General features: G+C 33.8%; 1 protein-coding gene across 12 annotated transcripts in view; it reads left to right on the top strand.

The window, feature by feature from the left end:
• KIAA1109 (KIAA1109 ortholog) overlaps positions 1 to 27176 on the top strand; it is a 215319-nt gene that overhangs the window by 120448 nt on the left and 67695 nt on the right. For 11 of the 12 annotated variants that reach the window (XM_032292381.1, XM_032292387.1, XM_032292382.1 and 8 more), the window contains 11 exons: positions 1067 to 1286; positions 1731 to 1889; positions 2548 to 2723; positions 5189 to 5364; positions 9272 to 9978; positions 10412 to 10657; positions 12593 to 12686; positions 14225 to 14275; positions 18042 to 18248; positions 19790 to 20028; positions 25217 to 25461. In XM_032292381.1, the coding sequence (XP_032148272.1) occupies positions 1067 to 1286; positions 1731 to 1889; positions 2548 to 2723; positions 5189 to 5364; positions 9272 to 9978; positions 10412 to 10657; positions 12593 to 12686; positions 14225 to 14275; positions 18042 to 18248; positions 19790 to 20028; positions 25217 to 25461 (2520 nt within the window). The remainder of the gene's footprint in view (positions 1 to 1066; positions 1287 to 1730; positions 1890 to 2547; positions 2724 to 5188; positions 5365 to 9271; positions 9979 to 10411; positions 10658 to 12592; positions 12687 to 14224; positions 14276 to 18041; positions 18249 to 19789; positions 20029 to 25216; positions 25462 to 27176) is intronic. The other variant, XM_032292383.1, reaches the window with a different exon arrangement.

The raw sequence follows: 27176 nt of genomic DNA, 5'->3' as shown, positions 1-27176 counted from the left end.
GGTAGAGCGCTTTTCTTTCTTCAGTTTCTTTGAGTACCTAGACCTTACTTTTGATGGTATCAGTCATGTTACAGATCCTTTCTCTCTCTCTCTCTCTCTCTCTCTCTTTCTCTCTCTCTGTGCGTGTGTGTGTGTGTGTGTGTGTGTGTGTGTGTGTGTGGCAGTAGTAGTAGTAGAAGCAGTAAGTTTTTCTAGGGAATATTTTGTGTAGAGGATATTGTGTCTAGGTATCAGTTTGCTGGTTCAGTAAATAAGCAGTGATATAAATATTTCAAGCTACTGTTTTTCTTTGCTACCCATATGAATGTTCTTTGGCACCTCCACAAATACCCTATGTATAACTTTCTGAAATTTCAATATTCTATTTACTGCTCCTTCGGTAGGAATAGTGCTTCATTTCCACCATCTGTTTGATATACTGTGCTATGTGGTTTTATGTCTTGTCACCAGACTCCCACATCAGATTAAGAAGGGAATTCATGGCCAGGTGCGGTGGCTCACACCTGTAATTCCAGCACTTTGGGAGGCTGAGGCTGGCAGATCACGAGGTCAGGAGTTCAAGACCACCCTGGCCAACATAGTGAAATGCTGTCTCTACTGAAAATACAAAAAAATTAGCCGGGCATGGTGGCAGGTGCCTGTAATCCCAGCTACTTAGGAGACTGAGGCAGGAGAATCGATTGAGCCGGGGAGGCAGAGGTTGCAGTGAGCCAAGATTGCGCCATTGCACTCCAGCCCAGGGGACAATGCGAGATTCCATCTCATAAAAACAACAAAAATAAAGGGAATTAATGATCCATGGTTAAAGTAAGTGAATGTGCTTCATTATAATATTGATAATAAAAGTGGCCCTTTGTCTAGCACTATAGAGTTATAAAGCATTTTTACATACATTTAAGGATGTATGTAAAAAGGATTCACCACAGTCTTAGTAGACATGATCAGTTTTGGTATTAATGTGCAAAATAGCTAACAGTTATAGCAACAGTAATAGTAATATTAGTTGTAGTTATCAGCAGTCATTTTTATATACATAAGAAATAACTCTAAGTTACACTTTCTGTAGGGAATTCACCCATATCATTCTCTGAGCTATACCAGTGGAGATACTGCCACTGATTCTCCAGTGCATGTTGGACGTGCTGGGATGCCAGTAAAGGAGAGTCCAAGGAAGGAGAGTCTACTCAGCTACCTGACCGGAAGCTTCCCAAGCTTGCACAACCTCCTGGAAGGGACTCCTCAGAGAAGCAGTGCTGCTGTGAAAAGTAGCTCCCTAACGAGAACAGGTACATCCTCTAGATTTGACAATTACATGTTTATATTTACGGGGGAATTGAAATGAAACAGGACTTAAGTTTAGTTAGATATATACTTTGGTAGTACAACTAATCTGACATATTATACCTTATCTTTGAGAAAATATTTTAGAAATCCATTGTTCTGTTTGTAACTTTTTGGAGTCTTCATGCCCTTACTTTGCATTTTTAAATTGCAGCACTGACTAATGTCAATGTATGCGTCTAGATCAGCAACATAGAATTTTTCTGTATTATAATAAAAATAAGCTTTTTATTAATGCAGTAATATCCAAATGCAACATTATGCAGTGAGAATTTAAAACCATCTGCAAACATACATTTTAACCTGGCGTTTCAAACGTAGTTATATAAACTAAATTTTTTTTTGGCTCCTTAGTATATAAATAATACTAAGAAACATTTTATTTTCAGGAAATGCAGTAGCCACTGATATGTTATCTGAACATCCCTTGCTATCTGAACCATCATCTGTGAGTTTCTATAACTGGATGTCAAATGCTGTGGGTAATCGAGGAAGTGTAGTACAAGAATCTCCTGTTACAAAATCAGGACACAATAGTCTTCCAACAGGTATTGAGTTATCACATTATGTTGCTTAACTGTCTAAGGGGAAAATATAGCAAAATCTTATTTTTCAGAGGATGGGTTAAAAATCTCAAACAAGCACTGTTTGGTTGAAAGTGTTCCATTTACGAATGCCTTTGATAATATTGTAATTGAGAGAGTAGTAAGCAGTCACTCAGTGTTCTTGTTGAAAGGCAATTAAGTCAAATATGAGATTGTATATAAGGAGTTTAAAGCGTCCTTTTAATGCGACTGTTTTAATTTTCAAAACACCAAAAGGCAGTAAACAAAAAACTGAAAAGTGTAATTAAACATCATATACTTAATGTTACAGAAAAAAGTTTTAGTTTATCTAGATCCCTCTGAGACATAATAACTATCATTCTAAACCTTTTAGTTACTTAACAAACATAAATGCAAAAGAGTAGGTATGTCTAAGGATACATAAGGAAGACATGTCTTCTGAAAATTTAATTTCATTTTCCACGAATAAGTCGTGCATATAAAATAAACTAAAAGTACGAATTACTTTTTTTCCTTTCAGTTTAAACAGTCTAAAAATGGTACTACTTTACAGGCTTCAGAATTTCACCTTGCTGTATGCCTTTATGTGTTTCTATTTCCCAATAATTTACATTTTATTCTTAAAAATTTACTCCATTAGGTGTTGCACCCAATCTTCCTACAATACCCTCAGCCTCAGATTTCAACACTGTCTTGTCTAGTGACCAAAATACTTTGGATGGCACACATTCTCAGCATAGCACCAGTCAGGATGATGTGGCAGGTGTAGAAGAAGCAAACCAAGGGTTTCCTGCTGTTCAGCTTGCTGATGCACAGGTGAGCCAGCCTGTTTTTTTCCCTAATTATAATAATACCTCATTAGGCAGTGCTTAGCAACTGGAACCATCCAGTAGTATGCATCTTGGAATTCTAGTGAGGATATTCCATGCTCATCTGCCCACACCCTCCATACAAAACAAGAGGAGCCTTTGAAAAATACATGGGTTAATTATAAATGCAAATTAAGTGTCTATATGTAATCATTAAATAGAAGAGTCTCATGTAGTAACGTTTTTTTCATTTGTAACAAATTGGCTAAGCAGCATGAATAGAAAGTTTAATTACACCCTATGGTTTTTAGTGCCACCTTAAGACCTTTTTGAGTGAGAGGTGGGAGGCATTGATTTCAGAGAAGAGAAATAAAATAACTAAAACTACAGATATAGAAATATTATATGAGTAGCAACTGTATTAAATTGATTGAAATAGAGAAACTAGTGGTGAAAAGATGATTTTTTTTTTTTTTTTTTGAGACAGAATCTCGCTCTGTCACCAGCCTGGAGTGCAGTGGCATGATCTCGGCTCACTGCAACCTCTGCCTCCCAGGTGCAAGTGATTCTCCTGCCTCAGTCTCTCAAGCAGCTGGGACTACAGGCACACACCACCATGTCCAGCTAATTTTTTGTGTTTTTGTATTTTTAGTAGAGATGGGGTTTCACCATGTTGGCCAGGATGGTCTCGATCTCTGGACCTTGTGATCGTCCAGCTCGGTCTCCCAAAGTGCCGGGATTACAAGTGTGAGCCACCATGTCTGGTGAAAAGATGAATTGTTGAAATAGTTTACCCAGTGGTAGTGAGATTCTAAGCTTAGATGTTTATGGCTTTGAAAAGTTAAATGAAGATATTGTGAAGGTCTTATTTAATTGATTAAATACGGAGAATAAGGAATGAAATCCTTTAAAACAACTTTTTAGTTTGAGCGGCCAGAAGGCAAGTGTGAGAGTGGGACATGGGTGAGAGGAGGCATCATTTTTTCAGGATAAAGGGATCTTGAGCATATTTACATACTGCTGTCCCTGAGTACCTAAGGGATTGTTTTCAGGACCAATCCCCTATCCACCGTCTGATCCGCCACCCAGGTTACCAAGATCTGTGGTATGCATAAGTCCCTTATGTAAAATGGTATATATTTGCATACAACATACATACATGCTTGTGTGTATGTTAAATCTTCTCTAGATTACTTATAATACCTAATGCAATGTAAATACTATGTCAATAATTGTTATACTGTATTGGTATTTTATTTGTATTTTTTAATTGTTACATTGTTATATGTTATTAGTTTTTTACTCCCTAATATTTTCAGTCTATGATTGGTTAAATCCTTGGATGCAGAAGCCTTGGATATGGAGGGCCAACTGTACTTGAGAAATTAGGAAGCTCATGATCAAAAATAGATGAAAGAAGGGTTAGCAGATGGAGCAAGATTAGTAGAAAAATGAGAAGTATTGGAATTTAGAGTCAGTTAAATAGAGAGCTGTATTCCCAAACACACACACACAAAATGAGGTGACCTAGGACAATGGGAAATTTAGCATTGGCTCTCATTGTGTAAATGGCACTTGTCCATTTACATAGGGATTTTTTAAGCTTCAGGAAAAGATCACTAAGGTAGAATGTGTAGTGAAAGAGTTCGAAGGCGGCTGAGAAAGCACTGGATAGCACCTATATTTAGGATGTGGAAGGAGGAAAAGGAACCATATGCAGAGGATGAGTAGTCAGAGTGATTTTAGTGCTCTAGCATTGAATGCATGTAGTTCTTTCTGTCCGGTTAGTGCTTAGTGTCTGAAATCCAGTTAACCAGAGATTAAACCAGAATAATGTATTTTCATAAGCATGTGTGATACTTAAAATGTAAAGGAAGTTCTTTGAAAATAAATATTAAGCCACTCGGCTTTCCTATAATGTTAAAATTAATTAAAAAAATAAAAAATTTAAAAAATTTTTTTAAAAATTTTTAAAAAAATAATAAATGTTAAATGACTGTTATAAGCAAGTGCCTCTATTTAAAAATAGGTCAGATATTCGTAACATTTGTAATGTTGTTATATTAACACAGGAAGTTGAAAAATCAACTTTGTAAACCTAATATATCCTTTTTTTTTGTAAATGGAAACACAATAGAAATTCATGCCTGTTTTAAAAGCAAAAGGTAGAATGATTTAACTAATTCATAATTTTATTTTCTTTGTACTTTCAGACACTCAGGTAAGATCAAGGAATCTGTGTCCTTATTTATTAATATTAATTTGAAGATGAGTAGCCTATAATTGGTACTAAAAATATTAAATTTTAAGGAAAATTAGAGCCAATTATACGAGACAGTTTTTTGCTTCACATTATGATAATAATATGTACTAAGATAGGGTAAGAAAAAAAAGCTACATTTTTCTATATGTAATTCCTACAGTAAATAATAAAATATAAATAGAGCTAATATGACTGTTTATGTCTTTTAGGTTGTTTTCAAACCTCTTCTGAGTCATACAGGGATCCAGTCACAGGATACAATGCCACTATGCTACCGAATGTACTTTGGAGAGCACCTTTCATTTTCAGGGACTTTGGACTGCCTCAGAGCAGATATTGTGGATTCAGACACAGCCAAAGAGAGAAAAGGCAAAAGAGCAAGAAGGTATCTTTTGCATTTTTGTGTATAATTTTGTGAAAGAATTATAATACCTGTTTGTTTTTTAACATTACTTTCGTGTAATCCAAATGAGAAAGTAATTTTAATATGTTAATAAGAAGATAATTACCTTTTTGTAAAAGTAGTAGCCACATTTTCTTAATAACTAATTGCATTTAACAACAGATTATGAGGCCTATTTTTAGGCATATTTTTGAACCATGTTAACATATAGATGAGGGTCATATATATTGATATATGTGCTTACCATTTATTTATTGGCTTTTGCAATAGTGGAATTTTTATGATCTTAAGGGTTCTGAATTGACTCGTGTCAGGTAGTATTTTGTATTAGAAACAGGGTAGATTTCCTGTTGAGAGCCTAGCCATCAGAAACAAATAGAAATGAAGCATGGTGAAAGTTAAGAACCGTCTTTTGCTGTTATTTTATATTGCCATGGATGGTTCTTCAGTTTCTTTAGTGTTTACATAGGAAATAATATACTCACTAATTGGATCTGAGTAATAGTTTGAGAACTTGGAATTTTAGTTTGAGTGGGACTTAAATGGATAGGAACAGAAGAATATGGAGATAAATGGCACTTATGACAAGAGGTTTCTGTAGTATTGTTTCTTTCATCCTTTTTGTGTTTTTGCAAGATGGTAAATTAAAATACTTGTGTCTGATATATAGCTAAGTAAAACTTATTTTTCATTTGAAATATTTCTATTTAAATTTTAAATAATTTAACAAAAGTTCTTGCTTTTCACAATAATCTTTTACCATAACAATGACCATACAAGCTGCAAAGCAGTTTTAATAGTCAGTGGAAAAAATTACTTTTGTGACCTTGACAATGTCAAAACATTAAAAATATAATTACTATTTATTATAAATAGTGAAATAAAAAAGTAAAACTAATATTTAGTACATTATAATTTAAAATGTAAGAAACACTAAGAATTAAACTATTTTATTTCTTTGTAAAACCATATCAAAGGGTAGTTTGAACAGTCCTGTCCTTATAACTTATAATGCAGAACAAGCAGCTTTTGTGTGCCTTGGCAAAATGTTTTACTCCTTGGTATGTATGGATCAGTTTTCAACATTTTATTCTTTGTACTTCCAATGTCATGAAATAATCTTTTATTCTCTTTTACTATGAAGTTTTTTGTCAGCATCACTTCCTCTGGGATATCTTCATCCTTTTTGTCATGGTCACTTTCCTCTTTATGTCAATAATTTTGCCTCCACTGAGTTTTTCTGGCTAGATATTTACAGTGTCTCAAACAGTGGAAGTAACAACATTTCCATGGTCAGCTGTTTCTTCTGTAACATCATTCAATTGATTTTCCCTACGAGTATCTTTGTTTTTAGTTTCTTTGCTGTATTTTCATCTTTGTTGTCCAATTTCATTTGATTATTCATTTTTGGAAAATGTTATGGGGATTTATTACAGAGAAAGAGACAAGGAGGCAACACAAGTAACTACATGCTATGCTTTCTGTGCATGAACTGAACAACAGATGTGCTTCAACTAATCACTATCATTGACACATTTTGAAGTGATGTGATTAGTCAGGGATCAGGATGCACATCTGTTGTTTTGTACTGACTTGTGGTCTGAAGAACTAGTAGTAAGTTTGTACTTTATGTAGTTTTCACAGTAAATCTTTGTTACAAATTTGTATCACATTAGGAGACTTGTTATTTAAGTAAACCATTTACTTTATAAGGAGACTTGTTATTTCAGTAAACCATTTACAAGTAAAAATTTAAGTAAAAAATTAAGTAACTAAAATTTTAAAATATTGGAACCGTCAAATCCAGACCCAAAACATTAACACTTACACACGCTCTATTTAGGGTTAAAATATCTGAGCTAAACTTGTATTTCTATTTGCAAAAGCCAGCTTTCGTACAAATATATGCATTCATATATAAATATTTATATATATACACACATACAGTATATAAATTTTCATATATATAACTAGGGTATATATAATTCAATTAGATATAATTTATATATAGTAGGTTGTATATAAACATAGATTATATAAATAAAATTATAATTGTAGCCTATTATTGGCCTACTGAATGTCATATAATACTGCCACAGACTAGACCTTCATTTGAGCACACAGGTCTTTTTATGTTCCTAGAGAGGTTCTTTGAGTGATTCTCTGAACTTCATTGCCCTTGGTCTAGCTGAACTGGACATTCCTTTTAATTTTTCTACTACCACTCCAACTCCAAATGCACCACATTCTTACATCTAAGTCATGATTAGCTTTTATTTCTCAGATCTCCTGTAATTCCATCTTAAGCTCTTATTTATTTGGAGAGCATCACCACAATATACTTTACCCAGCTGTTAATTTCAGTATTGTCTGTGTTTTTTGTTTGTTTTTATAGCAGATTGTTCATTCTGCTAATTGTTGTACATTAGTTTGGGGTTACAGTTTCTTGTATGAATATATGTAACTCTCCTACTACTTTGTAAAGCCAGGGCAGTTATTAAACAGCATAGAGTCTGGCATGTAATAAGTCCTCATAAATAATAGTTTCTTTGTCTCTTTGCTGTCTCTAGTAAAAGTGGCTGCATGTATCAGGGACTTATATTTTAAAATTTTAATTGTAACTTTGGCTCTGCAGTGCCCGTGTCAGGCTTTTAATTGTCAGGCAAATTATTATTATGGTATACCCATTTTCTTTTTCTCCTTTACTTGAGTCTCCCCTCTTTAAGATTTTCTTACTACCCTTACATGTTTTAGATTCTTGTTTTTGCAATTATGGATTATTTTCATCTCTTTTTAGTCTACTCTCTCCTCTCTGTTTTAATTCTCAAAATCAAGTTTTTCCTTCTCTGACCATATGCTTAGTTTGCATTGATCGTACACTTCCTGTGAGTTTGTGCATTTACATGAAGTACACTACAATGAGGCATTTTTCTTATTAATTAAGAAATACTAGTATTAAGGAACTACTGTTCTCTAGTTATAAATTCTTTAAGTTAAATGGAAAATATCAAAGCAGGTTTTGATTTTTTTTCTTTCAGAAAAAAACTCCCATGTTTTATTTGACCTACATGTCTGCACATTCCTAGTGTGCATGGAAGATGAGGGAAAAATACCTTTTTATAGTTTTGGTGCTTGGGGTTTATTGTTTTATTTGTAACAGTTTCTAGAAATTTGAGACATTTTTGACTTTCATTAAAATTTACTATAATAGTGTTACATGAAAATCTTTAGATAAGCAGGAAGATTTGCCAAAATAATCTTTATATCAGATTTTAAGGTTTGTGTGTGTGTGTGTGTGTATTTCTTATTTTTGTTTCAGTTGCTTTTCCTCTCTTTCACCTTAGCATGGGGGTTTCCTTTCTAATAGCAAATAAAATTATGTTAAATATCTAGTAAATTAGATACGTGGTTATATCTAACTAAATTAGATATTTATTAGATATAGCCACGTGTCTAATTTACTAGATATTTAACATGATTATATCTAATTGAGTTAGATTAACATGCTTAATCTAAAAGGGAGGGGATGGTTAAATGAAGTATCCTAATTGATCTATAATTGACTCTAAATTCCAGTACTCTATGGCAATACCATCAAATGACAACAAAACTTGTTTTATCACTTCAGTGAAATCATTTCTTAACATAAGAAGGCTGATTTTAACTGGTGAGTTTTAGAGTAAGATAAAAAAGGAAGACTTAAGGCCTACCTTCGAACTCATAAAATTCCGGCCTAGTGGAAAGCATATTCTACTGGTTTGCATGCTTAAAATTATTTAAGACTTATATTTTACCTTGGAGATGATTTTGCTTATACATTAATAAAGATACATAGCTCTGGAAAAAAAGAAGAAAAACCTTTTCCCTTTTTTTTCCCCCACATTTTTAGGCAAGGCCATGTGAATCTTCCTCCACTTGAGTTCAAACCAGCATTAATGTTGGGAACCTTTAGCATCAGTGCTGTTGTAATGGAAAAGTCCGTGTGCACCCCTCAGAACTCTACCAGTGCCCTTTCTTTTCATGATCTCAGCAAGCGGTATTATAATACCTTTCACTGCAACTTTACTATTTCCTGTCAGTCAATAAGCCAGCATGTAGATATGGCTTTGGTTCGTCTTATTCATCAGTTTAGCACAATGATAGATGACATCAAAGCAACTCAGACTGATATTAAACTTAGCAGATATACAGCCGGATCTGCTTCTCCAACACCTACCTTCAAAACCAGAAAACATCGGGACTTTCGTTCATCTGACTTTAGCCGCAGTTCTAGAGGAAGTCTTAATGGTGGCAATAGAGTAAATAATGCAAAGAACAAACGGACCAACAATGAGAATAACAAAAAGGAATCTCGAAACAAGAATTCACTAGGAAGATCTGAAAGAAGAACATCAAAAGTGTCTAGGAAAGGTTCAAAAGATGTGGTGGATCACATGACTATTCATATGGATGACTCTGATTCAATTACAGTGTCAGAACAAAGTGAACCTTCAGCTGAGTGCTGGCAGAATATGTATAAATTGCTTAACTTCTATTCACTTATCTCTGATCCAACGGGAATATTGGAAAAATCTTCAGAAACATTTGGACCAGCAGGTAACAGGCATTTTTATGTTTCAAAAATGTGTTTAGTGTAACTGTAATACCAAAGAAGCAGCAGACTGTTCATCATGTTTTCTTAATGTTGTAAATGGATAATTGAAATAGAGAGAAATTGTCTATTACCAAGACCATAAAATGGTAATGGAATTCAGGTATCTTGCCATCACATTTCCCATCCCTTTAAACTTGTACGTGGTATGTTCTTAAAGGATTCAGGCAGACTTCATTTAAAATATCTGGCTCTACTATTCACTTTCAGTAGGAACTTGGAAAAATGTAGAAGAAATTTTTAATCATTTTGTTGGAAAATAGAAGAAAGATGACGGGTTGGGAATGTGAAGCAAAGAAAGGAAAGGCAACGTTTGGAATGTCCTTCCATTTTTCAGTCTTCCTATCTAAAATTGTGTATTTTCATTTACTTATAAAGGAGTTCGAAGCCCTACAGAGCCAACATGTAAAGTTGTGTTTGAGAATGAACAAGACAGCAACAGTTTGACTAAGACACAGAGGAAACGTAGCTTGGTAACTTCTGAACCTCAGCATGTTACTCTAATAGTGTTTGGGATTGGCATGGTGAACCGCACACACCTGGAGGCAGATATTGGTGGACTAACAATGGAATCAGAACTGAAGAGGATCCATGGCAGTTTTACTCTTAAGGAAAAAATGAAAGGTATGAATGATTTTTCTAATAAAGTGCTATGTATACATAACAATTAGTGCTACTTTTCAGAAGAAAACCAATGACATGTCTCCAAAATTCCTACTTGGCAAATTTTTTTTTTTCCAGAAAAATTGAACTTCCCAAATTCTGAGGTACCAGGAACTTTGTTGTAGTTGAATATCACTAAATTGAGGCATTTTTGATGTCTAAACATTTTAGCACATAAACATTGAGCTAATGTATCTACACTCAGTGACATTTATTCTTTGACTGTCTTTTAATATTAATGAGTAAGAGATCTCTAAAGGTGAAAATTTTACCAAAATAATTAAATTTATGAAAAATTTGCTTTTGTTACTACCATAGAAATCTTATAATCTAATACTAAGTATCTCTATAAAAGAAGCCCCTTTAGTTGATATAAAATTTCCTAGGTTAGTGAAAACATACCATTCATCTTAAGAATGATTACACAAGGTATGATATTTTATTAAATCCAGTTTCAAGATGCACTATTATTTTATGTATCACAAAGAAAAAAAATACCATTGTCAGGTATGGTCAGATGTCGTTGATCGTAAACTGCATCCCACTTTCAGAGATGCTAAAATAAAAAAGCAAATGTTTCATAGACTTGGTGGTTATAGCAATAAAGTTGCAGAGATTCCCTTGCCGTAATGATTCTATAAGATTCTATAAGACCAGTGGTTTTTTTTTTTTTTTTTTTTTTTTTTTTCTGGTTGTGAGAATAACCTGACAGATTTGAGAAAAGGAAGTTATCAATCACTATGTGCTCTTATTGTTAACTTTATAATTTACAAATCTGTAAGGTCTAATCAAAACTTACTTTGAACCTACTTTTTGATATATACCCTTCTTTACCTGTTTCATTTTGTACCCTGAACATTTATTATTTACTCAAAAACTAATTTTAAACTTAAGGATTATGTACTTGGGATTGATACACATGGTTCTCTGATAAAATTAGATGGACTGACTGCAAATTACTAAGAAAAATACAAACCCATCAACCTTCCTTAGAAATATCACAGAGGACATAAACAATATACAAAAGCTCAGGTGGCTAAGTTGATATAAAAAAAAAAGTCAGTTTTTTTATCTGTTTAGCAAAAGTTAAGAATGACAATACCTATTTTTGGTGAGAATTAGAGAAATGGACATTTTCATTCACTTCTAAATTGATGTAAATTGGTTTAACCTTCCTGTAAAGCTATTAATTTAATAGCTTTTATCAGTAGTATTTAAAGCACATTTATCCTTTGACTCAGCAATTCTAGGTCTGCAAACCTAGATAGAAGAAATAATCAGAATTGTGTGAAAAGATATCTGTACAAAGAAGCAGCCAAGTGTCTGACATTAAGGAATTGATTGTTTTTATAAACAAACATATGCCAGTTTACAATTTACCCATTAAAATTACATTGCAGAATTTATTAACACGAACAATAATCCTAAATGAAAAACGTAGGCAAATTATATATGTGATTTCATTTTTTTTTAAGTGATTAAAATATTTATACCCTCCATTAAAATCACAGGAATTATATGCACCAAGAGTACTGGTTTATGTGGTTTCTTTTTCAAATTTTTAAAAATTTTCCAAATTTTCTGCAGTATTATTTCTGAGATTTGAAATGCCATTAGGCTAGGTAATGCCAGTAGACTAATGCAGGAATGGCATATTGAAGTGTATATTTTGCATTATTGCAATTTTGACATTTAATATGTGTGTATTAAATGCAGAGAAATAAAAAACTAAGGAAATGTTTTAAAAAGTAGTTCCGAAATAGTTGATCAAAATTTACCATAACTAAAATTATCTTTTGCTACTGAATATATTATGAATAAAATGCAATTTTAATATGAAATACAGGTTTCTTATTTCCAGAATTCAAATAAATATTGTTTTTCCTCATACTTAAGATGTTTTACATCAAAAGATGACTGAGACTTGTGCTACTGCTCATATTGGTGGGGTTAATATTGTGCTGCTTGAAGGGATTACACCAAATATACAGTAAGTATGTCAGTTTTTATTTTCTTACACTTATAGTTTTAGACAAAACTTGAAACTCCTTGGATAAGTATGCTGAATTTTGAGTGTGTATATACAGTCTCAGTTCCCAAATTAGTGAGAATTCTGTCATTAAGAATGTCAGCAGATAAAATATTTTAGAAAAATACTTTTTGTCTTTCTAAAATTGGTGGTATATACTTTCATTCCTAACTTCCATTCAGCAAAGCAGTCTCATGTTAACTACAAAATAGGCTTTAATAATTTAGATCAGATTTTCAGAATTTGCTCTTTCTTAATATTATGACTAGTCAATGTTGTGCTACTACTGTTACACTATAACACATCCAACATGACTCAATAGAGGACCTGGTTCAGTGTTATAAAAATTAAGTATTAATCCTAGCTTGACTAAGAAGTATGATATGTTACAACGCTAATACTATTTTTTTAATCTGAATAATGTGATCTTGGGGAATATTTTCTAAAATGGATATTTATTAATGGGCTGTAGCTTTCTGTAGTGAATTTTGGCTAATAACAGCAACCTCAGACAGAGCCCATTCTCAAGACTTCCTGGAGACTCTCTCAGGTTTAGTTTGGACCTATAAGTGTAGAACCAAAGACCGTATATTTCATAATAGCTGCCTACTATCCAGATCATTTCCTAAGAAGTCTGTTCAAGAAAGGCCAAGAAATTCCAGTGGTTGTAAGAGATGAGATCTTTCTTTATTCATTCAGTATAGGAGAAGGGGTTATTACTGTATGTTAATTACAATATTTTTAAATGCCTATTGTGGGCCAGGAGCCTCAACTACATTATTTTATTTAATCCCAAAATTGCAATTTTGGGAACTGGGGTGGTTTTATCCACCTTTATAGAACAATAAATTGAGGTTCAGAAAGATCAACATAGTACCTAAAATACTTAATATAGTCTGTAAGAAGAGATGCCTAAATCTATAGTCCTTCCACCTTATTTTTGTAGATGCTTCCACCGAAAGTCATAGACCATGGATTCCATGATTCCCTCATTTACTCTAAATTTGAAGTACCGTGGGTACATTACCTTCAGAGAGTAAACTAAATTTCTTTGAGGTGTCCCATGTGTTTTATTTATCCTCCTGGATCTCTTCTCTTCATTTTCTATTATCTCTTAAGAGAATGGCTTCCCATAGTCTTTAACCTTGCAAAACATAATGTTTATAAAAGAGATTTTTGATAAAGTAATATATAGCTGATATTTCTTGCTCTTTTTTTCTCTCCAAGTAAAGATCCCTTAACTGTTTTATTTGAAAAATAAAAGTTATTTACTGGTTACTCCCAAACTCATAGTGTATTCTTTGGTATTATATTTTCAATTACAATTAAAAAGAAATGGAATGGAAAAAAATAGTTCAAATGATACTTCAAAGGAACATTTTAAGAGTAGGAAATTAGGAAAGCTTTCCAGATGATTGGTCATATTGTAACTACTTTGTGCATGAATGTTTATTTGCCTCCTTTTTTTTTCCTGCTTTCTCTTGATTCTTCATCTGTAGACTGGAGGATTTTCCTACATCTCCTACAAGTACAGCCAAACAAGAGTTTCTGTATGTCATATTATTCTTTTTCATGGTTTTGTGATTACAGTAGTATTGAATAGTTTTTAAAATATTTAAATTATTTTCATGGCTCTGAATTATGTAGTTATTGTTTCGTAGCTGTAATATAGACACTTTTACATAATAGATTAAAGCTTACTGGTAATCAAGGAAAACACAGGTAAGGGCTGCTTTTTGATAATTCATACTTTGTCTGTTGTTGACAAGTTTTAACACTGTAATTGTGTGTTGCTGTGTCTTTTCAGATATGTTACTATTAAAATTTCTATGATCAAGGTACTTAAGTGTTGATGTGATAATGGAAGCTTAAAATATTCACTTTGCAAGAAAGAGTTTTCACTAATTATAGAAATAATTATTAAAACACAAATAAGAAAACATCTGTACATCTCAACCTTCTAATTCTGCTTTTAAGATGGGGAGGGTTGACTGCTCTATTGTTAGATTTTATCCATGATCTTTACTATATGTAAATGTGTGTTTAGTTTCGTTCAATAGATGAATGCTATTCACATCTACAGAGCCATTTGCATGTCAGCACCATCTGGGTATGTTCTGGCTTATGTTGAAACTGAACTTGAAATATCACTGATGATAAACCATGATTTTAATTATTATAATATTAGAAATGATTCAAAATTCAGTAAGTAGTCAGCGTTCCAGAGCCTGCCTTCATGCTGACTAGCCAATTACATAAACTACTGCCTCCACCCTCTGGTGATCATCTCTGAGAAAAAGTGTCTTGTGGAAGAAAAAAGTAAAGTTATCTAGTAATTGGTTTTGATTTTTATATAATATCTAGATTTTACTGTTTATTATCAAGACCTCTGGTAGAGAGAGCTGCTGTTAGGCTTTTCGAGGTTTATCCTAAGAAAAGTTAAATGTGATGAACTGGTTCTTCATTTCCTTGAGACTATAAATAATTGGCCAATTTTCTGTAGCCCAGCAGAGATTAATGTATGTAAATCGGCCTGTAATTAATATGAAATGTGCATTTTGTGTATTTTGCCAAATTTACTGATTATCAAGAATCATTTGCCCATTTGAAGTCTCACATTTATATTAGAAGTTGTTGGAGCCGAGGTGGGAGGTTTGCTTGAGGCCAGGAGTTTGCGACCAGCCTGAGCAAGATAATGAGACCCTATCTCTACAAAAAATTTACAAACAAATTAGCTGGGCATGGTGGCACACCTCTGTGGTCCCAGTCACTTGGGAGGAGGAGGCAGGAGGATCACTTGAGCCTAGAAATCCAGGCTGTGATTAGCTATGGTAGTGCATTGCAGCCTGGGCAAAAACAAGATCCCATCTTTAAAAAACAAATACGTGTGTGGGGGTGTGTGTATGTGTCAACGACTACTTCATTATGGCTTCTATGTACGTGCCCTATCATATGCTTCTATGTACATGTCCTATCATATCCGTGGAATTCCACAGTTGTAGTGGTAGTAGTCATTCTTTTGCTTTACTTTTTCTGCTCTTTCATTTCACAAATATTTGGCAAATGTCTGTTGTCTTCCAGGAATTGTTCTAGGCATTGCAAAGTGCAAAATAAATTGAGAAAGATAGTATCTTTGCTTTATATCTGTACTAGTAATTAAAGCATACCAGTTCTTAACTAAGAGTAATAGCCTTGCTCATTACGAATCACAGTTTTATCATTTCTTCACCACTCATTGAAAATGAAAAGCAGAAAATGCAGGTTATACCTCTTCCTTCCTATTAATTTCTTATAACATAGTGGATGATTGTTATTCTAATTTATTTGACTTCCTAATTAGATTTTTAAGAAGTATAGTGAATATTTTTTTTCTTGTTACATTCAATGTCTGTATAGTGGTTATACCAATCTCCAAAATAAGGGAGAGAATAAAAGAGTTCTGAATGGGGGTAGAAAAAACATTTGTGTGTCTGTGTATGTAATATAATGTATCTTGTTCATGTTTTTACTTACATGTGAGCATATGCTTATTTCTATAGATTTGTACTATTAAAGAAATTAAATAGTATTCAGTGCAAATAGTATAAAATAAATACATTACTGTTTTTAGATAACATTGTTTCTTCAATATATGATCTAAACACATGAAAATTTTTAAGTCATTTTAGTTCATTCGATTATGAGGGGGCTTCAAAAACTGTGGAAAAATGGAATAAAAAGAAAAAAATAAAAAATACAAACTCTGTTTCCCAGTGTAAGCTCCATCAAGTTCAAAACACTTTTCTAAGCAATGATACCAGCCATTTATTCCATCACTAATGAGTCCCATGGCAGTGCAGTCTTTTTTACGTTATTAACTGAAGAAAAACGGATACCCTTTAATTTTTTTTTTTTTTTTTTTGAGATTAGGAAACAAAAAAGTCACAAGGAGCCAAATTAGGACTATAAAGTGGATGCCTACTGATTTTCCAGCAAAATTCTTAGAGAATTGCTCTTGTTTGACAAGAATGAATGAATAAGAGCATTGTTGTGGTGAAGGACTGTTAAAACTTCCCCAAACATTTTCCTAGTAAAGCTATGGCTACCTTTCTCAAAGCACTCTCCTAATAAGCAGATGTTATCATTCTTTGGCACTCTGAAAGTCAATAAGCAAAATGCACAAGCATCCCAAAAAAAACTGTTGCCATGACCTTTGCTTTTGACTGGTCCACTTTTATCTGCCGCCCATGCTGGAGTGCAGTGGTGCAACCTTAGCTAATTGCAATCTCCGTCTCCTGGGTTCAAGCATTCCTCCCAACTCAGCTTCCCAAGTAACTGGGACTACAGTATGCACAACTACACCCAGCTAATTTTTGCATTTTTTCTAGATATGGGATGTTGCCATGTTGCCCAGGCTGATCTCAAACTCCTGAGCTCAAGCAATCTGCTCACCTCACTTTCTCAAAGTGTTGGGATTACAGGTGTGAGCCACTGTGCCCAGCCATGACTGATCCAATTTGATTTGATTGGACCACTTCCACTTCTTGTAGCCATTGCTTTGATTATACTTTATTTTCAGTATTGTACTGGTAAAGCCATGTTTCATCTCCTATTCCAATTCTTTGAAGAAATATTTCCAGATCTTGATCTCACTTATTTAAAATTTTGAAAAGCTCTGCTTTTATTTGGAGTTGATCTGGGAACAATGGTTTTGGCACCCATCGAATGGAAAAGTTTGCTCAATTTTGAATTTTTAGTCAGAATTGTGTAAGCTGAATTAATTGAAGTTGTCTGTGGTGTTGACTGTTATTTGTGCTTTTAATTGTTGGTCCTCTTCAATTAGGCACAAAGGAGATAAAATTTTTCTCTGCAAATTGATGTTTGGTTTGCCACTGTGGACTTCATCAACATTGTCTTGTCCCTTCTTAAGATCCATTTGTAAACTGCTAATTGCTTTGGGATAGTGTTCCCAAAGGCTTTTTGTAAAGCATCAGTGATTTTGTTATTCTGCCCAAGCTTCACAATAAACTTGATGCTTGTTCTTGCTTCAATTTTAGCAGAATTAATGTTGTTTTGTTAGGGGCTCTGTCAAACTGATGTCTTGTCCTTGTTGGTACATTAAACAAGATCCTGTTCAGATGTTTTAGCAAGTTAATATGAGTTTATTTTGGTGCAAAATGATTCCAAAATCTACACATAGCTTTTTTATAATATAATTTTCCATGAACTTTTTGAAGACCTCTCAAATTTATAAGTATTTTTCTTGCTGTCAATATCTTTTCAAAATTTCTCTTTACTTGGCTGTATGTTAATGGTCCTCTTTCTCTCTATTGATAGAACTGTAGTGAAATGTAGTATTGCCAAGTCCCAAGCCCTCTACAGTGCCCAGAGAGGGCTGAAGACAAACAATGCTGCCGTGTTCAAAGTAGGAGCTATCAGCATAAACATTCCTCAGCACCCTGCCACCTTGCATAGCATGATGGTTCGAAGTTCTCACCAATTATCTAAACAAATCTCAGACCTAATCAGACAACCTTCTACAGCGTAAGTTATTTTATTTGTTAACTTTCTGTGATTATGTATACTACTTCAGGGTATTCTTTGCTGCATTAGCAAAAGTTTGGAGGGAGATGAAGAGTTACCTCTAAGTATCGACCATTATGGACAGTGGAGCAAGTGGAGACTAGCCAGTCGTGATCATGTGAGAATAACATTTGATAGCATTAAAGTACAGTGTCATCAGTGCAATTGTCAGTGTTCCATATTGCATAAACAAAACTTAAGAGATCCTAAAGATTTGTGTGTATTACAACAGGTACTAATAAAAAGCAAATTGATGAATTCCAGGATCATATCAATCCTTGTTTACTTTGAATTCATTGAAATTTATGACTGCACAGGTTTAAGAAAGTATAGTAGTGGTCATTTATGCCCCAAGGGAGCATTTGACCATGCCACATAAATATTTTAAAGGACAGTAAATTTGAGCATTAACCTTTATTCCCCGTGTTTATAACCTTGTTCATGCATCTTCACTGCTGAGCTTTATTCCTGGTCTCCAAAAACTAATCAATATACATGGTGGCAGGTGCCTGTAATCTCAGCTACTTGGCAGGTTGAGGCAGGAGAATTGCTTGAACCCCGGAGGTGGAGGTTGCAGTGAGCCAGGATTGCACCATTGCACTCTAGCCTGGGCAACAAGAGTGAAACTCCATCTCAAAAAAATTAAAAAATGCATGTAAAAGGTTAAAAACTTGTCTTATATTTTATTTCCCACATTCTGTAATGTGGGAAAACATTAATGTGTCTCTTGAGGGTGTCTCAAAGCTGCTTTTTCCAGTTTTTCTATCTAAATCTTTAATTCTGATATAATATTTAGTCATGGCTTAAAGTTGACTAAGTAGTAAAAAGTTGAATGTTTTTCCTCTGAACAGAAATATGGAATCTAGAATGTTTACTTAAATTTTAGTTTTAAAATATTCCAAGGAACTTTTCTTTATTATAACATATTGTCAGTAGAGTGTCGTAGTTGAAAAATCAGACCCTGGAGTCAGACTGATTGGGTTCGAATCCTAGTTTCACAAACACTTTCTAGCTAGACTTTTTCATTTGCAAAGTTGAGATAATAGTACCTACTTAAAGTGAGATAAATGAGACAAAACACACAATGCACTAAGAACAGTATCTGGCACTCAAATTATTATTGTTATTGTAGGGGTTGGTGTTGTTGTTATTAACAGTGGTAGAAGTAGTGATGATAATATCAATAGTAGTGTGTAAAGGCTAAGACACAGAATTTGGAATCAGACAAATCTGAGTTTAAATCCCAGTTTTGCAATAATAATATAAATTGCCTTGGCAGTATAACATTCTAGGAGTATTATATTGTTACTACTTCTTCTTGAACACTTTTCCATATCATCATTGTTTAACAGCTGTTTTAGAAAGTATGAATATGATCTGATATTGGAAAGAAAACATCTATTCACAGTATATATTTGCTCTTTTTCATTGAGAAATCTAATGATTTTCTACAATAAAATGGTAGCTCTTGTGTTTTTTAATTATTTTTTTTTGCTTTCTAGCCCACAGCCTGTAAAAGAAGATATTGCAACCCCACTACCTTCTGAAAAAACCCCAACAAGCGTTAATCAAACTCCTGTTGAAACAAATGAATTTCCTCAGCTACCAGAAGGCTTAGAAAAGAAGCCTATTGTTCTTAAATTCAGTGCCATGTTAGATGGTATAGCCATTGGAGCAGCACTTTTACCGTCTCTGAAAGCAGAATACAAGATGGGAAGAATGAGAAGTCATGGAATGACAGGTAATATTGAATTCAGAATTCAGTCTCAAAATTTATGATTTGTTTGAGAAATCAGTAATATTTTGATAAAAAGATAAATTTGGCTTTATAGATATTATAAGTAATTTTGATTGTAACATTTAAAGTTCATTAATGATGTTCTCCAGTCAAGCAAAAATATCGATCCCCCACCCCAATACCTTGAATGGCCAGAATGAACTCTTTTGAACTCCATAAATTTATTCAACTATGGAGGCCATTTCTCCAATTTAAACTTCAGTTGAATAAATTAACCCATTTCTACATCTGTTAAGTTTTTAATAGACTGAATAACTTGGCTTATTTTCACATCGGGTTCATTTAGCTCAAGTCAGAGGTAATTTTATTTCTTCAAAATAGCTACTTCTGTATGGTTTTGTGACCCTTATATTAATATATCTTATCTCAAAATTCCTTGCTTTTAATATTTATGAAATTTATCATATATACAAAAGCGTGTAAATTATACATGCACATTTAAAAAAATAAGTACTGTGAACTCACCAACCCACAATACAACCTAGAATTGGCACATTACCAATACTTTGAAGCCTTCTTTGGCTGGCGCAGTGACTCATGCCTGTAATCCAGCACTTTGGGAGGCTGAGCCGGGTGGATCACCTGAGGTCTGGACTTTGAGACCAGCCTGGAAAACATGGCAAAACCCCATTTCTACTAAAAAATACAAAAACTAACTGGGCATGGTGGCAGACATCTGTAATCCCAGCTACTCAGGAGGCCGAGGCAGAATCACTTGAACCCAGGAGGCGGAGGTTGCAGTGAGCTGAGAGCTTGCCACTGCACTCCAGCCTCCATAACATAGTGAGACTCCATCTCAAAAAAAAAAAAAAAAGTCTTCACTTCTCAGGGAATTACTACCATAATGAATTTTGTCTTACCCATTCCTTTGCTTTCCCATATAGCTTTACCATACATGTGTATACTCATAAATGATTTAACGTTTGCTTTTAGCTGTTTTGAACTTTGTTTATATGGAATCTCATATTTTTTTTCTTTTTGAGACGGAGTCTCACTCTGTCGCCCATGCTGGAGTACAGTGGCACGATCTCAGCTCGCTGCAACCTCTGCTTCCTGGGTTCAAGTGATTCTCCTGGCTTAGCCTCCCAAGTAGTTGGGATTACAGGCACCTGCCACCATACCTGGCTAAAGAGTCTCACATTTTTTAACTAGGATTTTTTTTTATTTTATTAAGAGCTCCTGACATGTTTGTTTATATAAAATACCAGTTGATGGGTTTTTTTTTTTTTTGCTTATTTTACCATTGAGTCATTTGTATTTTTCTTGATTCACAAGAATTCTTCAAAAAATTCTGTATATTAACTCTTCGTTATTATATGTTTATATGTTGTCACCTAGTTGGAGGCTGTCATTTAACTTTTTCTTTTGATCGGCAGACATTCTTCATTTTGATGTAATTGAATTTACCAGTATTTTTCCTGTATGATGTATATTTTTATGTCCTGAAGAAATCCTTCTCTTCCTAAGATAATAAAGATATTCTGTTACACTTTTCTCTTGAATGTTTTGAGTTTTGCTATCCAAATTTAAGTTTTTAATCTAGCTTAATCGATTATTCTTAGATTTGGCATGGGGTAGTATATAACCAGTGACCATTGTATGTAACCAATGATCTCAGCATCACTTATTGATTATTTTATTCTTTTTTTCAGTGATATATAGTCCAAAAATTAGTCACATATTAAGTGTTGGTTTTTTTTATTTTTTTATTTTTATTTTTATTTATTTATTTATTTTTGAGATGGAGTTTCGCTCTTGTTACCCAGGCTGGAGTGCAATGGCGCGATCTCGGCTCACCGCAACCTCCGCCTCCTGGGTTAAGGCAATTCTCCTGCCTCAGCCTCCTGAGTAGCTGGGATTACAGGCACGCGCCACCATGCCCAGCTGAGTTTTTGTAGAGATGGGGTTTCACCGTGTTGACCAGGATGGTCTCGATCTTTTGACCTCGTGATCCACCCGCCTCGGCCTCCCAAAGTGCTGGGATTACAGGCGTGAGCCACCGTGCCCGGCCCTAAGTGTTGTTTTTAATGTGGGAATCTACTTCTGAGTTTTCTATTCTGCTTCATTGATCTCTTTGTACCAGTGTCATGCTGCTGCCTGACTTTTTCTTTTTGAGGAATTGTCCTGGGTCTTTTTGTTGCTCTTTCATATACATTTTATTTTATTTTATTATTTTTTTTTTTTTTGAGATAGGGTCTCACTGTTGCCCAGGCTGGAGGGCAGTGGTGTGATTACAGCTCTCTGCAGCCTTGACCTCAAGTGATCCTCTAATCTCGCCCTGTGAGTAGCTGGGACTATAGACATGCACCACCATGTCCAGCTAATTTTTAAATTTTTTGTAGAGATGGTGGGATTTCACTATGTTTGCCCAGGCTGGTGTCCAACTCCTGGCCTCAAGCTGTCTGCCTGCCTTGGTCTCCCAAAGTGCTGGGATTTCAGGCATCAGCCACTGTGCCTGGCCTCATAAATATTTTAGGATCAGTTTGTTAAGTTCCCTGAAAAAGGCTGTTTAGATTTTTATAGGAACTTAATTGAATCTATAGATTTATTTGAGGAGAAATGACAACTAAACAATATTCAACCTTCCTATTCCTAAGTCTTATTTTTCTGTTGTTTAGGTCTTCTTTAATTTTCTATATAAAATTTAAAATTTTTCTACTTCAAGATTTTTGTGCATCTTTTGCAAGATGTATTTATTTATTTTGATATCCAGGTATATTGTGTTGTAGCAATTACAAATGTTATCTTTTGTAAAGTTGCATTTTTCTCAATTGTTGGTAGTCTGTACAAATGTGCTTGATGCTTTAATGTTAATCTGATACTCAGCAACCACATTAAACTATTATTACCAATAAGTTGTAGATTCTTAGGAGTTGTGTCTATAGACAGTCATACTGTTTAAACAGTAAACAATGATACTTTTGTTTCTTTTCAACTTTTTTTTTCTTGCCTTATTGTGCTTGCCTTGTCCCATTTTCTTAAAGGACTCAACGTTACATGAATGAATCTGATGTCTGTTGTAGGTTTCTGCTATCAGGTTAACAAAATGTACTTACTTTCCCACTGTGCTAAGAGTTTCTATGAAGAATTATTGGTGAATGTAATCAGATACTTTGTTCTGTATCTAATGAAATGAAAATATATTTTCTCCTTTATTCTGTTAATATAATTTAAAAATATATATACATATATACATATATATCTATATATACACAAACGTACATATTTATATGTGTATACCGTAGTCCCCGCTTATTCATGTGTTTGTCTCTTCACGTTTCAGTTATCTGTGGTCAACTGTGGTCCAAAAATACTACATACAATAAGATATTTTGAGAGAGACCATATTTACAAAGATATTTATATAACTTTTGTTACAGTATAATTGTTCTATTTTGTTATTGTTGTTAATCTCTTGTCATGCCTAATTTATAAATTAAATTTTATAGGAATGTATGTAGAGGAAAAAACATATTATTTATAGGGTTTGGTACTATCCATAGTGTCAGGCATCCACTGGGGATCTTAGAACACATCTTCCCCAAATAAAGGGAGACTACTGTATATGTGCTACCATCCCTAGCATTTTAGGCTCTCTTTTTTAAGAGCAGTTTTTCTGAACATTTAGACCTTTATATTACCAGAACCAGAAGCATTTTAAAGTAAGTTTCCAGATTTGACAAGAGTCAGAAGTCTTAGGCCTTAAGATTAGAGTCCAGGGCTGACAATAAGTTAAACACATTTGGCCATTTATTCAGGGTACCCATGATACAAGGATCAACAGAAGCAGCAAGTCAAAAGCCAGATAGACAGTTTAGGATCCTAGAGTTAAGCATATTGTTAAATATCCAGAGAAGTAAGAACCCAAAATTCTTACTGAAATTGAAGGAAAGGGATAAAAGCAGTAAAAGAATTACTGTACTAGTAATAAGGGATGACTCAGTAACCAAGGCCTAGGATTGCTGCAGTCTTGGTGGTTTTATTTGGTGGTGTGCTAGCAATAGTAGTGGTGGTAGCAACAGTGGTAGACAGTCCCCATCCCTTGCAGCTTGTAAATGATAGTCAAGGAGTCTCCTGGTTAGAGTAGTAAGAAGAGATCAGGGCAGTCATGACTCATCTGGCCATTCACAGATGCCCCAGTTGGTGAATATTTTTCTGTTTTTGGCTAATTCATTCCAGGTGCAAACATTATAGTTAATAAATGTAGTGAATGTCACATTTAAGAGCTGATCCTTGATTAGTATTTTGAAAAAAGAATTATTTCTGGTTCAGTTGAGAGCAATAGAAATATGTAATAAATTACATAGTAGGCTAAATAGGCAATTCGATATGTTTGAGTGGAGACAATTGGTAACCTACAGAAGAATATCAGTAGATTTTGTTGGTCTGAAAGGAGCATGTGTATGTACATTACATGTATAAAGGGTAGTAATAGATCTTGATTTTAATAAGGCTTCTCTTCATGCCCTCATAAACAGTTGGAGAAATATGGACTGCCTAATAGTGAAGATTGTATATTTATATTTGTTTGAACAATTATGTGCCAGATTATTGATTTAAGTGTTTAAGGTCAAGAGTAAACTAAAATTCATAACATATTATTTGATTAATGGTCCCATGAATAATTATTAAGGTCAAAGAGACATGTTTGTATAACTTTATACTTAATGAACATTTCAGTGAGTACCATTTAATTGATTTGACAATTTTTGCTTTTTCCACACTGAATCAGGATCAGTAGACACATTGTTAACCACTAACTATTCTCTGTGAATAAAGCACTGTGTACTGGGAGATTTTTTTAAACTTGATTAATTTTCTCATTATAATTCTTCTATAATAAGGGCACTTTCTGTTCTACCTTCTATGAAATAAAGAACATAGGTGTTTTTCTAGTGCCTAACACACTGCCAGCCTTAATAAATAATACTGGCTTAATAATACTTGCTGATTGACTTGCATATTTAAAGATAGGCAATATTTTATAAGCAACTTTAAAATATCCTTTCATATATTTTAAGATAGGTTTGGGAATATCCATGCATTTTTCTTAGATACCCTTTTTTGAAAAGGGGAGGAATGAATGAGTAAATGAACACTAGCATGAACAATAACTTCTCATTTCTCACAGGTGCACAGACAAGATTTACATTTGAGCTGCCAAATCACAGATTGCGTTTTACTTCAAAAGTTTCTGCCACAGATATGTCAACCATTCCTCCTTCTGCCAGTCTTAACCTTCCTCCTGTTACCATGTCAGGGAAATACATAATGGAAGAACATGATAGTTATTCGGATCAGGTGTGGAGTATAGATGAACTGCCTTCTAAACAAGGTTATTATTTACAGGGAAATTATCTACGTTGTGTGGCAGAAGTAAGTTTATTTTAAAATTTTCTTACTCTTTGTAACTTAGAAGTCTTCAAGATTTAGATATACCAAAATATATAGTAATCCAAACTTTTAAGGTAAAGTCTTAAAATCATTTGTTTTCACTGAAGAATTCTATACTAAATCAAGACTGTGTGTGGGTGTATGTGTGTTTTTGTGTCTTGTTACTCTGACTACCCTTTAGTGTTATTTAAACATGCTTTTAAAAATATGTATTAGTGATATTTCGGTTTATATTTCTTACATTGGATTTAACTTCCATCTTTGCAATATTTTCATAGTCAAATGATTATAAAAAAGCAAATCACAGCTAACATTCATTATGTGCTTTATACACATTGACTTCTGCAGTGCTTAAATCAATCCTATGAGGTAGAAATATTTGTTCTCATTTTTAAGTGAGGAAACTAAGCCTTAGCAATGTAACATAATTCATACAGATATACGTAATGATTAATGATAATCTAAAGGTCATATTGAAAGATAAAATAGACTTAGACTAATTTCTTTACTAAGGTTAAGTTGAAAGTAGCATAATACAAATTCCATCATAATTTGTTCACTTTTTACTGTATAGCTGTCAAAAGTTTAAAAAGCATTTGGATACATTTTTCATTTGATTTGTGGTAAGCAGCTCATCTATTATTTTCCTAATTGGATATAAACTTGAAGCGGAGAAGTAAACACTTTTCCTTAAGTCTCCTAGCTATTAACTGAGAGAGGCAGGAGTCACACCTCAGTGGTCTCCCACCAGGCACAGTGTGCTGTGTCTCAGCTTACCTTGTCAGTTTGTCAGAAACAGCTGCAACCTTATGAAAAAGCAATGTGCTATTTGTTTCGTAAATTTTGTTCTCAAGAACCTGAGCGTCTATAAGAATGCTCCCTGGGTTCTCTGATAGAAATACTATGGGGGACATATTTAAGTTTAACTTATCTTCTTAGGCCCTGCTTGCCATGGAACAGAGTGGGATTTCTGTAGAGTGTACAAAAAAAAAAAATATATAGTGTTCAGTTCTAACAAGTCAAAGATTTACTTAAAATATTTTAAAGTATATTCCACTTGTGCTTTCTACTCTGAAAACTAAAAGCCCCAGGCTCTGGTTTAGTAATACTATTATTAATGTTCCATTTAAAAGAAAATACACATACAGTGTACTGTATAATTCCTTGCTAATACTAGGTATTAGAAAGGTATAAGTTTGTAATGAGGCAGAACACAATCCCAAATTTAGTACAAAATGTATTTAATTTTAACCATTTCAGAGAATCTAAAATTGCACCCCTCTTAGAGTTGCCTATTTTACTATGGCCTGAAATAAACACATCTGAAAATAGTACAAGAAATTTAATGCCTTCTACTAATCATAGGGCATTAATATTAAACCTTAATTGGGTATCTCTGGTGATTTGCTAACTCACTCAAATATAAGCCTGAAACCCAGAATTTTGTTGATTTTTATTCATAGCTGTATCCTTATCACCTAACATGGTACATAAAGTAGATGATCATTAAACATATATTTGATTAAATAAGTCTACTTTTGGCTGGGCACAGTGGCTCACACCTGTAATCCCAGCACTTTGGGAAGCCAGGGCCGGCGGATCACTTGAGACCAGGAGTTTGAGACCAGCCTGGCCAACATGGTGATAGTGGTGGGTGCCTGTAGTTCCAGCTACTCAAGAGGCTGAGCACGAGAATC

Source organism: Sapajus apella, unplaced genomic scaffold (assembly GCF_009761245.1).
Source record: "Sapajus apella isolate SASKATOON/1434 unplaced genomic scaffold, GSC_monkey_1.0 scaffold27, whole genome shotgun sequence".
Lineage (NCBI taxonomy): Eukaryota > Metazoa > Chordata > Mammalia > Primates > Cebidae > Sapajus > Sapajus apella.
Note: the sequence above shows the minus strand (reverse complement) of the source record. Positions and strands in the feature narration are given on the sequence as shown.